This window comes from Sceloporus occidentalis, unplaced genomic scaffold (genome assembly GCF_023333645.1).
Source record: "Sceloporus occidentalis isolate IW3139 unplaced genomic scaffold, rSceOcc1.0.p SCAF_2, whole genome shotgun sequence".
NCBI classification, from domain to species: domain Eukaryota; kingdom Metazoa; phylum Chordata; class Lepidosauria; order Squamata; family Phrynosomatidae; genus Sceloporus; species Sceloporus occidentalis.
Genome location: NW_028316982.1, coordinates 21,863,779 through 21,876,122, shown reverse-complemented (window position 1 = coordinate 21,876,122; position 12,344 = coordinate 21,863,779). Strand labels below are relative to the sequence as shown.

At 42.4% G+C, this 12,344-nt stretch overlaps 1 protein-coding gene and 1 pseudogene across 3 annotated transcripts in view; both read right to left on the bottom strand.

Moving 5' to 3' along the window:
• Nucleotides 1–1,056: 1,056 nt before the first annotated feature.
• LOC149318040 (DNA topoisomerase 2-binding protein 1 pseudogene) lies at nucleotides 1,057–4,957 on the bottom strand (annotated as a pseudogene).
• A 1,105-nt stretch (nucleotides 4,958–6,062) lies between these two features.
• Nucleotides 6,063–12,344, bottom strand: part of LOC149318039 (programmed cell death protein 10) — a 44,736-nt gene continuing 38,454 nt past the window's right edge. For all 3 annotated transcript variants that reach the window (XM_089508901.1, XM_089508902.1, XM_089508903.1), the window contains exons 6-8: nucleotides 11,935–12,013; nucleotides 11,379–11,461; nucleotides 6,063–6,556 (exon numbers count right to left, since the gene is read on the bottom strand). In XM_089508901.1, coding sequence (XP_089365027.1) covers nucleotides 6,475–6,556; nucleotides 11,379–11,461; nucleotides 11,935–12,013 — 244 coding nt within the window. In that variant the 3' untranslated portion in view covers nucleotides 6,063–6,474. The remainder of the gene's footprint in view (nucleotides 6,557–11,378; nucleotides 11,462–11,934; nucleotides 12,014–12,344) is intronic.

The window sequence follows — 12,344 nt, the reverse complement described above, 5'->3', positions numbered from 1 at the left end:
TCTCCCAAGCCCCAGAGGCTGAGGAGGAGGCCGCTTGCCACCGCGGCAATGGCCGTGATGACAGGCGGCCCCCACGCTCCTTCCCGGCCTGGGAGCAGCCCGAGGCTTCCTCCCAAGCCGGGAAGGAGAAGGAGGACAAGGTTCAAAAATGTGGGACCTTTTTTTTTTTTTTAAATATTCCTGGCCAGGAAATTTAAAAAAAAAAAGTCCTACATTTTTGAACCTTGTCCTACATTTGTCCCGGTTTGGAGGTCTTCAGCTATGGCAACCCTAAGTACTGTGGAAGATATCACTCATTTTTACCAATGCAACTATATATATCTCCATTAAGGCAGCCTCAAGGCAAGAGCTAGGTTGTCTTCTGCCTTTAATGAAACAAACATTTTGATTGTTTTTTTAAAAAATGCCAACAGCTACTTTGTTTTTCTGCGTTTCAGTATTTGCAGTCATTTTGCATTTATTTTCTGTAAATTTTAGTTACTTTTTAAATACTTTTGTTAATACTTAATGTTAACCAACATGGGAAGATTTTGAACTTAGAGAATGAAGGAGCTCAAAAAGTATATGAAGCTTACAAACAGGCGTGGGCTTTCCAATTAGGTCCACTGTTGAAAAGATCTGTATATGCAACACATTTTTGAATTTGACAAAATACAATCCCAAGTCCTTTGTACATGTGAAACCAATGAGTAAACCTAGGTTGTCAGCTGAAATCAATAATGCAGAACAATTTGAAATAAGCAGGCTTAAAATGTCTCTTTAAAAAAGCATTGAAGAACCAAAATGTTTTTTTAAAAAAACATCAAAGAATTGTTCTACCATGATAAATAAAACACAGAAGCAAAAAGAAAATTTCCTGTAAAAGGCTATATCCAACATTGTGCTGGCAGCTGTAACATAACTTCCTTTCCAGGCATTACCCTTAATACTGTTTCCTTCACTGTCATCATTTTCTCCTATAGTCAACTGTTTATATTGTACACTCCTAGGGGACTATTCCACTATTTTGCTTTCAATATACTGTAAAATTCAGTGTGGCTGACTTTCCTCCTTCTGCTATTCTAAGTAAAAAACACACCACCTATAATCTGCTCCAAGGGACGCAGCAATAGCATTCAACTCGCTCTGCTTTTTACTGAGCTTCTTACTCACACATATGACAACATCCGCTAGAGGTTTAGACTCTTCCACAATTTCTTGGGGTGCCTCTTTCAACTGAGGACTAGCAGTAAGAGCAGCTGCTTGCCTTGTGCTATTTGCTAAAGCCAATGACTTCTGAAAGAGGAGTGCTCAGTGTTGTTTCGCTGGCTGGCACCTTCTGGAGTTTCCAAAGCTGCTAGAGCATCCTTAACATCAAAAGAAGGCTTGAAGAGCTTGTCTTTAGATAAAAATTTAGATGGCATGTCCAGATGCAGAGAGGGTTCTTTCTGTAATGGTTTTCCACCCAGTGGAGGACTTGGCTTTTTACCAATATGGTGCGAGATAACAATCCAGAAAGCTTTACTCTGAAACCTGTTCATATCCAGAGGTGTTACAGCTGTTCTCTTCTCAGTTTCAAACAGGTTGTTTGGTTCATCTTCAGTGACTACACTGTCAATTAGGAAATTGCTTTCGTCGGTCTTTTCTCCTGTCCTTGAACACTCCAATAGCCAAGCCATAGTAACAACCGGGAGATTCCACTTCTTTGCAGCTTCATATTTGGAACCCTCTGGCTCTTTCACTACCAGGTGAGTACTGACAAGCATTGCCTTCCTTGGATTGGCTTTCCTCACAAACAATTCTTGAACTCTTGCACCAAGCAGATGTGCTAAGTATATCAAAGAATCGCTTTCTGCCTGTGGGCGGGGCTGGCGTCGCAGGCTGCATGATGGGCCGAAAAAGGGGAAGTTCCGACCCACGTGCCAAACAAACTTACCAGACGCACGTTTTTGCTGCAACAATGTTTAATTCCCCAACAAACTATTCTTCCCTTCTGCCCAAGTATATAACAAAAAAAAAAAAAAAAAAAAAAAACAAGGCTAACACGCCAACCAATTCGGTTCCAACTCCCGAAGCTCAAGTCCTTAGCTTTAGGTCTCCCCAACCACGGCGTCTCCCGGGGCACTGCTCCTCTGTCCAGCGGAGTGCTTCTCTAGCAGCTCCCAGTCAGCCTTGTCACGGTCTTGAGGAGGAGGGCCAAACTCCCACTTCTCCCCTTTAGGGTCCCACCATTCGTCCTCTAGGTCTCTGCTGGGTGGTCCTCTCCAAACTTCCTCGTCCGAGTAGGCAAAATCCCCCTCCGTATGAGGATGCCTTAATTCTACCTCCTGGTGAGGTCCCCTCTTTCGGAAGCTGGGCCGGGCTTGTAGGGAGACCGGGACCCCGTCCCTCCCTGGACTTCTCTTTACCTCCACTGCACCTCTCTCGTCCGCAGCTCCCCGACCTCCTCTTCCGCGGTGTATCCCTCCTCCCGAGCACCACTCTCCCTTCTCTTTTATCCCCCTCTCAGGGAACCTTGGCCCCTCCTTCTCTAGCTCCGCCTCCTGACCGGTTCCTCCCTCCTTTCCCACCTGGCTCACTTCCACCCCCTCAGCTCTCCCTGTCTCAGGACTCCCCTCACTACACTGCCCCACTAAATTGGCTGAAAGACAGTACACACTGTTCTAATGGAGTAGTTCCTTCTTTCATTGGTACTGGTGTGAAAAGCGGATTTGACTGAGGATCTAGCAGGGACTGCTGTTCTACACACATCACCAGCCATGTATTTGTAACCACATCTCCTACAGTTGGCTCTACAGTGTATCCAAGGAGGGGAACCACTGCATAGTCGGCAACTGCTTTACTTTCTTGAGACAGAACCTTCCTAGCATTCTCTTCAATCAAAGCCTTCATGCAAGATTCATCTTCTCTACCAAAGCCCTGAAGCAGAAACCTTTTTCCACTGAGCAAGGCACCTTTAACAATGGTAGATGTCTCACCCAAGGAACAGTGGGTGGCAGTAAACTCTTTTCCTTCTTGAAAGGTAGTGCGATCAGTATCATTACAGCCACCAGCAACAACTACTGTGGAATCCTGAGTTACATATTGAGACAACAGATCAGCATCTGCTTCTGGAGCCTGTTGGATCTTCAGTTTCTTTCTTCAAGAGGCTATTTTTTTTTGAGGAAGACAGAATGCTCAAAAACTGGACTGTTCACTGGTTGGTAGTTTTCAGGGATATATTGCTCCTCAGGCAGTAGATAACCTTTATTAAAGCATTCCAAAAGCCACTGTACTGTCACAGCATATGGTCTCTGGACTGTCTTCTTCATGAACTGTTTTAGTTCATTATCATCATCACCCACAATGACATATGTCACATCTTCATTGAGTTGATTAAAACGGACACCACCTCCAGAGTTGATAAGCCTTCTAATTTTATCTAATTTCCTGCCACTGAAACCACAAAGGTAAATTTGGCATCCATCAAGTAAATCTTCAGGTGCTTGTAAAGAATTAATATCCAAGTTGTTCAGTTCATCAGAAGGATGGTCCACTCTGTTATTCATAGGAGGGCTACAAGATGTTTCATTAATGCCTGTTAAATTGATGTTTGAAATGTGGCTGACATCTGAGAGGGTTTGACTGTCAAGGTTGCTAGCTTGGCTAGTAGGAGTTGATGTATTTGGTGCATTTGCTTGCTTTGGTTTAGGGATTACTGAATACGTACATTGATTCGTCCTGGCAAAATCCCTTTTCAATGCTATCAAAAAACCACTGCATAGATCAGGGATAGGCAACCTGCGGCCCGGGGGCCGGATGCGGCCCGGGAAGGCCTTGGGACCGGCCCCAGCCTGGTCCTGCCGCTGATTGCCACCGGAGCCTTTGGCCTCTCGTGTGAGGGTGTGGGGCCTGTGGCCTATCAAGAGGAGGCGGGCAAGGGGGGGCAAGCAGCGGGCAAGGGGGGCAATTGTCTATAGAAGCCTCAGAAACATGCATTTATATTAACATTTTTTTAAAAAAACAGCAATTTTTTTTGCGTGTCCTCCATTTTTTAAAAAAGTGTCCTCCATTTGAAAAGTTTGTCCTACATTTGTCCTGGTTTATTTATTTATTAAAAATTATTTAATTATTTATTTTTTGGCTTCGACCTCCCAGTTGTCTGAGGGACAGCAACCCGGCCCCTGGCTCAAAAAGGTTGCCTACCCCTGGCATAGATACACAATGGACGTTCCACCTTCTTGCACACTCATATTTCTGGCCTTTTGGCTCTTTAACAATAATGTGGGTACATTCATTCATCTTGAATTGCCCTGTGTACTGACCACCATTTTCCATGGTGAGACGCTGAACCTCTTTTCGGTCTACGCTGCTCAAACCAGTTACACATACTGTACAGCCAAGAAACAAAGGGCATAAGAAGTCATCCATATTTATGTCTGTATATCTGATCATCCTATGTTGTGATTTATTCCATAATACTTGTATCCAAGAGGGAAGCAAAATGGGTTTCTTCAAATTAGCAGCAATTAAATATTTCTTGCTTCCAACTTCTCCAGCTATAAGATGAGTTACTAATACAGTAAGATCTCTGTATATACTGCCACCCATCATTTGTACATACTTATGGATCTCTTCCCTGGTTTCCTTTTGAAGATTTGTACATTATATTGTTACATCAGCCATTGTCATATTAAATACTGGATAGTCAGCTCTTGGGACAAATCGGTGGTTCTGCATACAATAGATAACAATCTGTGGTCCAACAATCCTACAACCAAGCTTTTGAAGGTGATCAAAAACAGGGCCACTGAATGGATCACATAGAAAAAGAGATTTGTCATTCTCCTGTATTCTCAGTGCAGCTTCATTTTCAAGAATCTCAAGATATTCTTCTGACTGAAATTCTTTAATGGACTCAAAGGCCTGGAGGAAAAAAATCTGAGTTCTCTGAAGACTTGATAAATTTCACAAGATATGGTTCCTTGCTACCTTTCATCTTTTAACGTCCCTCAGTGCTGCCTCCGCTTCCCTCTCAGTCCCACCGACGACTCCCCTCTTCCCTCTTCCAAAGGCTGGCAGGAAAAGACCACTATTCTAAGTAGTTTCCCCATATAAATATACATAGGGTTACTATATATCCTAGTGTATAAATTGCATTTAAAAAAAAATGACCCCCAAAACCTGGGTCAACTTATACATGGGTCAATAGAGTAATAGGCTCTTTCGCAGCCTTGCTATCTTCTGAAGGGACAGCTGGGCTGCAAAGAAGGAGGCAGGGCAAGCGCTTGCCCCTCAAGCCTTGTACCCAGCCTGGCTGCCCCTTGGGAGACAGCTGGGCTGGGGACGAGAAGGCATGGTAAGCACTGACTCCAGACACCTAGTCCCCAGCGCAGCTGCCTCATGAGGGGACAACTGGGATATGGTGGGGAAAGAAGAGTGGGTACCCACCTGCCCCTCAAGCTTCTTCCTCAACCTGGCTGTCTCCTGAGGGAATAGCCAGGCTACAGAGGGGAGGAAGGGTGCTGAGACCCTATCTTTTACCTCGACCTATCCACTGGTCATATCAAAATCCCTAATTTTGGCCCCAAAACCTGCCCTTGACTTATACAGGTTAACTTATAGTCCAGTATATACAATAAGTAAGCTGGGTTTCCACCATGACACTTGACCTACCCATTGCCAAGGATCCTGTATAGCCAAGAGTGTGTGTGTGTGTACACACACACACACACACACACACACACACACATACAGCATAGCCTAAGCTCATTTGCTACCCCCAAGTAAAGCAGATTAGCTGTTATTAACAGACCTCATATGAGTGTTGACTTAGTTCCTGCTGAGTCAGTAGCTGTACTTCGACTGAAGTCAACAACTGGATTTAGGGCATAGCTTACCAGAAGGAATTTCAATAAGAGGGTGGGTGGGTTAGGAGATTCAATCCTCTCAGACACTGATTGGCTAACATTTCAATTTCTTTCATAAAAACCTTTTAGGATGATTTTTCAGATGCGTAGTTTAAAGCGCCTGTGGTGGTGGAAAATACATTTACACCTCCCACCCCTTCAAACCTAAAGGACATCAAGGGAACAGATTATAGATTCAGTTTAACAGATGTAAACTATTTATTGAATATTTGCCACCAATATTGTTAAATACATAATCTTGCAGTTTTTCGCTTTCAAGTTAAAATGTCAGAAACAGAACACCAAATATTTACAATTCTTATAAGGAATGTTACATAATGACACATTAAGGCGTAAATTCTTTTGGCTTTATAATTCTGAAAAGAATGATAATAGCAAAAAAGTGATGCAAAATCTTCATTGTGAGATTATGATTAAGCTACAATGTTTTTACAAAAATATGGTGTAAGATGGCAATAAATCCCATTCAAAATCCTGCATTAGGTCCCTTCAACTGGGACTGATAATTTATACAGTCAAAGTTTACATATAAAGGTATCCTATCCACCATTGAAAAGTACAGCTCTCAAGATATACAGTTTTTTTTTCAGGCCACAGTTTTGAAGGTCTGCAGTATCAAGTTGGTTTGATGAATTAGTCGATTGGCACTTATGAACACATTTATTGCCCTGTTAAAAGAAACAAAGATATTTTAGCATCATGCTCCAGATCAAGAAGCCATCAGACACTGTATATGGTAGCAGTGCAATTCTACAAATATGTATTTAGAAATAAATCCATTGAATTATAACACTTATTCCTGGATAGGTGTGCACAGGATCACAGCCTTCAAGTTACAGAAGTCTAGTTTAAAAAAACAGAACTCCAAGCAAGAAAAGAGATCAAGCAATAATGCACTCTGTCTTAAGTGGTGGTAACAAGCATGATTTAAACTGTCATAAGAACTGATAATATCTGGATACTGCTTTAAACCTCTCCACAACCAATTGGGATAAATAAAAAATCTAATGCTGTGCAAATCAGAATCTCCTCAGGTAATAAGACCTCTTCTTCTCTCTTGAAGCGCCCTGCCAGTGCCTCTTGCAAACCTATATAGACTCCCTTCTCAAAACTACTTGGGGGTGCCGAGGGAGAGGAAGCCGTCTTCTTCTTGAAACTGCTGATAGAAGCAGTACTGTGATAAGAACTTTTCTGGATTCCCCATACTAAATTGATCAAACAAACACTGCATTACATCAAACAAGCAGATCAGCATAGCTCTCACATCCATAGCTGAAAAAAGGAACTAAATCACAGTGCAACATGAAATGCATTCACTGCAGAGCATGAGGGATCTTTCTTATTAACAAGGCATGGAAGGAAGGAAGGAAGGAAGAAAGGAAGGAAGGAAGGAAGGGTTTTGAATCTAAAACTATGACACAAAGTTTTCCTTTTTTTAAAATCTTACATTCAAACTCACATATCCATTTTAAACTCTCAATAAAACTAAACCAAATAAATTACAGAGCAGCCAGAAACCTAATTATTAACTAAGGCTACAATCCCTATATGCAAATAGACACATCTAGGATTATAGGGTGAATAATTTTAATTAATTTGTTTTATTTATATACTGCTATTCCAAAGATCATAGCGGTGAACAGCAAGTAAGCTAATTAGCAAGTAAGCTAATTTTCCCCCAACAGTCTGGGTACTCATTTTAGCGACCTCGGAAGGATGCAAGCCTGAGTCAAGCTTGGGCCCTTTTGCTGGTCTTGAACTCGCAACCTTGTGGTCTTGAGTGAATGGCTGCAGTACAGGCATTTAACCACTGCGCCACCAGGATTAACCAAATCCATGCCAAATCAATCAATCAATCAATCAATCAATCTTATAGTTCTTATGGAAAGTGATAAAAGTCTTCCTTGTACCTAAAGCAGCTCTGGAGAACAAATGGCCTTCCAGAATTGCCACAAGTTCTTTGTCATGATCTAAAGGATAGTTATTTCAAAGTTGTCTGGTGCAGCAGAAGTCGTAATTCTCTTCACACTATTTTAAATTCTTGCTAAGGTTTGGATCACAGACAAGGAGGCTGATATACAAAGAGGTGTTCCTTCAAAATTCAGGTGACAAAGAGCTTTTGACACTCAAGAACACTTAGAATTGGGATAGGAACTGTTATAATAGGAACAGTTATCCATAAATAGTGTGAATGAATATTAGAGCTATGCTGTTAGAAGATAGGTTATACACATATCCAGTTGAAGCGTTGACTTTTTTCCTTCAAACTGAAATACCCAGGAGCAACAAACTGGCAAAACATTTGGTAATTTTTCAAAAGGCCTTAGTAAATTACATGACCTATATGCACTTAGAACTCTAGGTTTTATATTTAAATTTATGTCTAAGTAAAGCTGAAATTTTATCAACGGTTAACAAATGCTGAACTCAAATGTGGGTGTTGCTTTTGTTTTTACCATATGAAATGTAGCTGATACATCACCATCATTTTGTCCTCTCAACAGAGCATATGCTACTTGGCTGATGAATTCCCAGAATCAAAGTTTAACAAGCCAGAAGAACATCTTATTATAAACTTTAAATAAACTGAACATTGTACAGTGTGGAAGACCAGAAAGGCTTGTGTATTAGTACTGCTCAGTTAACTTCAATGACCATGAACCAGGTCAAGGAAGAAGGGATTTTTCTTCCTCCTCACCACACAGAACTAAAATTGCCGTTCAATGGCTCCCATTAATGCTTTCCTTCTGTTGCCTTCAGGTAAACTGCATCTAGTTCTTGTTCCACATGCTCTCCTTTACAGAACATATTTAAGATATAGTACAATCCTATTCAACGGAGGGAATGCATGAATTAAGTATCCATATGGATGGAGCCAACATGGGGCAAGTACCCCACAATTAATCAGAAGGGAAAGTCTTGTAGAAGAGCCAAACCAAAAGCCTACCTAGTTCAGAACCCTACTTCCTTCAATAATCAACTACTATATATAGTTATGTATAAGTCTAGAAATTTTGTCAAAATAACTAAGTCGACTTATCCACGGGTCAAAGTAAGTACTGTACTGAATTTTAACACTTATTTAAAAAGGGAACCATCCCCTGGTGAAAGGTGAGAGCACAACCCCCCCCCCCCCCCACTTTCTCATTCATCTAGCCTTATGCCTGCTGGAGGTTTGTATGTTTTTTGGCACTGACTTCATTTGGCCCTGACTTCATTTCATCATTTGTTACATGACCCTATGCTTTACCATCACTTTATCCATGGGTCATATCAAAATGCATAATTTTGGCCCCAAAAGCTGCCCTTGACTTATACATGAGGTCAACTTATAGTCAAGTATATATGGTAATTGCCTCTGGGAAGCCCACAAATCTTTATTTATTTAATGTAATTCTGTATCATCTGTCAGCTCACAAGGGCTCCTGAGGCAATGAACAAATAAAGACCAATTAAAACAATACAAAGATAAAGACATTTTAAAAGCACATTAAATCACTAAAAAGTCCTAAAAGCAGTCTAAAAACAATCTATGGTGGGTTACACACCGCCATTAAAGTACGCGCAGAGCGCGTACTAGGGTTAGGAAGGGGCGGTGCTTCTGCACCCCCTAACCCTAGCACGCACTCCGCGCACACAAAATGGCGGCGGCCGTTCCACACGGCCGCCGCCATGATGGTGTGACGAACGCGTGCCTCCAAATGAGGCGGCGCGGACGTGACGCCATAGCTCCGCGCGAGGGCGCTTAATGCGCTCTTTGCGCGCAGCAGGAAGGAGCTCCGTTTCAGAGCTCCTTCCTGGTTTGCGTCGCTGGGCGCAGCCTTCAGACGGCTGCGCCCAGCAACGCAAGGGAGAAAGGGGCCAAGCAGCCCCTTTCTCCTCCTCCCCGCCGCCACGGGGGTGTCCTTGGGGCTTGAAGCCCCAAGGACACCCCTTTCCAGGCTGCGGGGAAGTGGCCTTTTGCCGCTTCCCCGCAGCCTGGAAAGCGGCGGATCGGGGCCTCAGCGGCTGCCGTTATGGCCGCTAAGGCCCTGATACACTGGGGGAAGGCGCGCCTACAGGCCGCCCCAAAGGGGTGGTCTGTAACGCACCATAGAATCCAGTTTTAAAACAGTTAAAACAGCAATTTCAAACACTGAATGCCATGAAAAACAGCACTGTTTGGGCTGCCAGTAGCTTAAAAGAGATGAGACCAAGCTAACTACCTTAAGTAGAGAAGAGGCATGCTACAAAGAAAGCCCTATTAAGTTACCCACCAACCTAACTACACAGTGGGTTGGGACATGCAACAGGGCCTCCTCCGAAGAACTGAAATTTCTTCCTCAAAATTGCTTATTCAGAAGCAGACCCTCCAGATGCTGTTCTACTATAATTGTACTCACTCTTCACTACTGGCTATGCTGTTTAAGCTCAATGGAAGCCATTGTCCAACAACATTCAGAGGACCACGTATACCCCATTCAGGCCTGAGGTAGCATGTAGCTTTAATGACCCCACTTTTTCTCCCTAATACCTGGGATTTAGGAATCTATATATCGGTTTATATATGTTTCCATACCTGAACATTTTATTTAGCTCTCATGGCATGTAGCTATAAAAATGCTATTCACTTTGCTATGCATTATATCCATAGTATATCATATGCCTTGAGTCCCTATGTTGGGGAAAACGTGGGATATAAGAAAACAACAATCTAGAAAAACAAAAGGGAGCTTAAGATACAGTACAACCTTGGTATCTGCGGGGATCTGTTCCAGACCCCCCCCCCCCCGCAGATACCAAAATCCGTGGATGTTCAAGTCCCATAGTACTCCATGGTAGTGTGGCCACGTGGCCCCACCATCATTGAGGACAACTGCACTTTGACACCCTCCCTCTCCCCGATGCCAGCCTCGCCGTTTTCACTACAGTAGGCAGCAGGGTGGTACCTCTTCTTCCCTGTCTCCTCCCCTCTCCTCCTCCCTCTTTTTGTCCTGTCATGGCTCTTTCTCCTCCTCCTCCTCTTCCCCACCTCCTCCTCCTCCTTCCTCCTCTTCCTCTTCTTTGCTCTTTCTCCTCCACTTCTTCCTCACTGCCGCTGCTGAGGCCCTTCCTCTTCCTCCTACCCTGCCTTCTCCGCCTTCCTCCTCTTCCCCCCTCCTTCATGCTGCCACCACTTTTCTTCCTCCTTCTCCTCTCCTCTCCCTCCTCCTTTTCCTTCCTTCCCTTACCCCCTTCTGTTGCCCTGCTGCCGCTTGTCCTACTTTTCTTCGTCCTCCTCCTCCTTTCTGCTCTACCTCGTTCTCCTTCTTCCCTCCTCCTCATCCCTGCCACCTCCTTCTCCTCTGTCAACCCCACCCCCACATCAAATCTGCGGATGGCAAGTTCACAGATACAGAGGGTGGACTGTACTAGTCTGTGGAAAGGATGCTCTTTGCTGTATCTAGTAGCTATAGGAAGGAAAAAGATTCAAAACTGCACCCATTCAATTGAACAATAAAACATACTTACTTTCCATCTTTAAAATAGGTTTTCAAAGTGTCGCTGAAACTTTTGGAGTATTTTACAAATTCTTTCTTTTGGTGCTCAAGTGCCTGAAATATGTATATGTGAAGAGTCATTCAATCAAAGTCTCGCTTTTCACAGAGCATCTTATTTTAACCACTAGCTGCAGACTAAATGATATATTGAAGAAAATAAGGTAAGATGTTGTTGATAGCAAAATTCACCCATTTAAGAAATGAAATGAGTTACATTGCTTCTGTAGATGATTTTGCAAGTGTTTATTTATAACAGGAAAATGCATACAGAGCATTTCAAAAATTACACTGAGCCTTAATTTAACCATTGAAGATTTTAAATCAATATATACTGAAAGGCAGTAGGGAAAATATTGGTATGATTTTTGTTTGTCTCTTCATCTGCAATGTTATCTTAACTGCCAGCGATAGTTGAAATGATTTACAGTTCCTACTATCTAAACATGAAAACTCCAGATCCTTTAATATTCTCAGTTAATATGTTTATATTTCTGACAAGATAACATAGCAGAATTTAATTCACATACCCTCCGGTTCTGGTATTGATATTTCTTGAAGACATTATTTACTGTGTCGAGAAGTTCCTTTATTGCACTGGCAATGTCCCTGTTTGGCAATGAAAAGATAATTGCAACATCTTTTAAAATTAGACTCACTCAATGCAGAATTTTAATCACTTCCAAAATTATGTCTGACATGTATTTCTAAAGGATTTGCTGTCTTACAAAATGAGTTTTAGATATGGCACAGCAAGTCTGAACACCAAGAATAATTAGATTATACGGCACTTCAAAGCCCAAATTAGGTTTAATGCAGTCTTCATAGGTGGAAAGCTAGCATCTGCCTGATATAGAAATCTATATCACAATATTGTTAAGCAATAAATAAATAAATAAATAATTGTCCTACGCCAGAATCAAATTCTCTCCCCTGAATA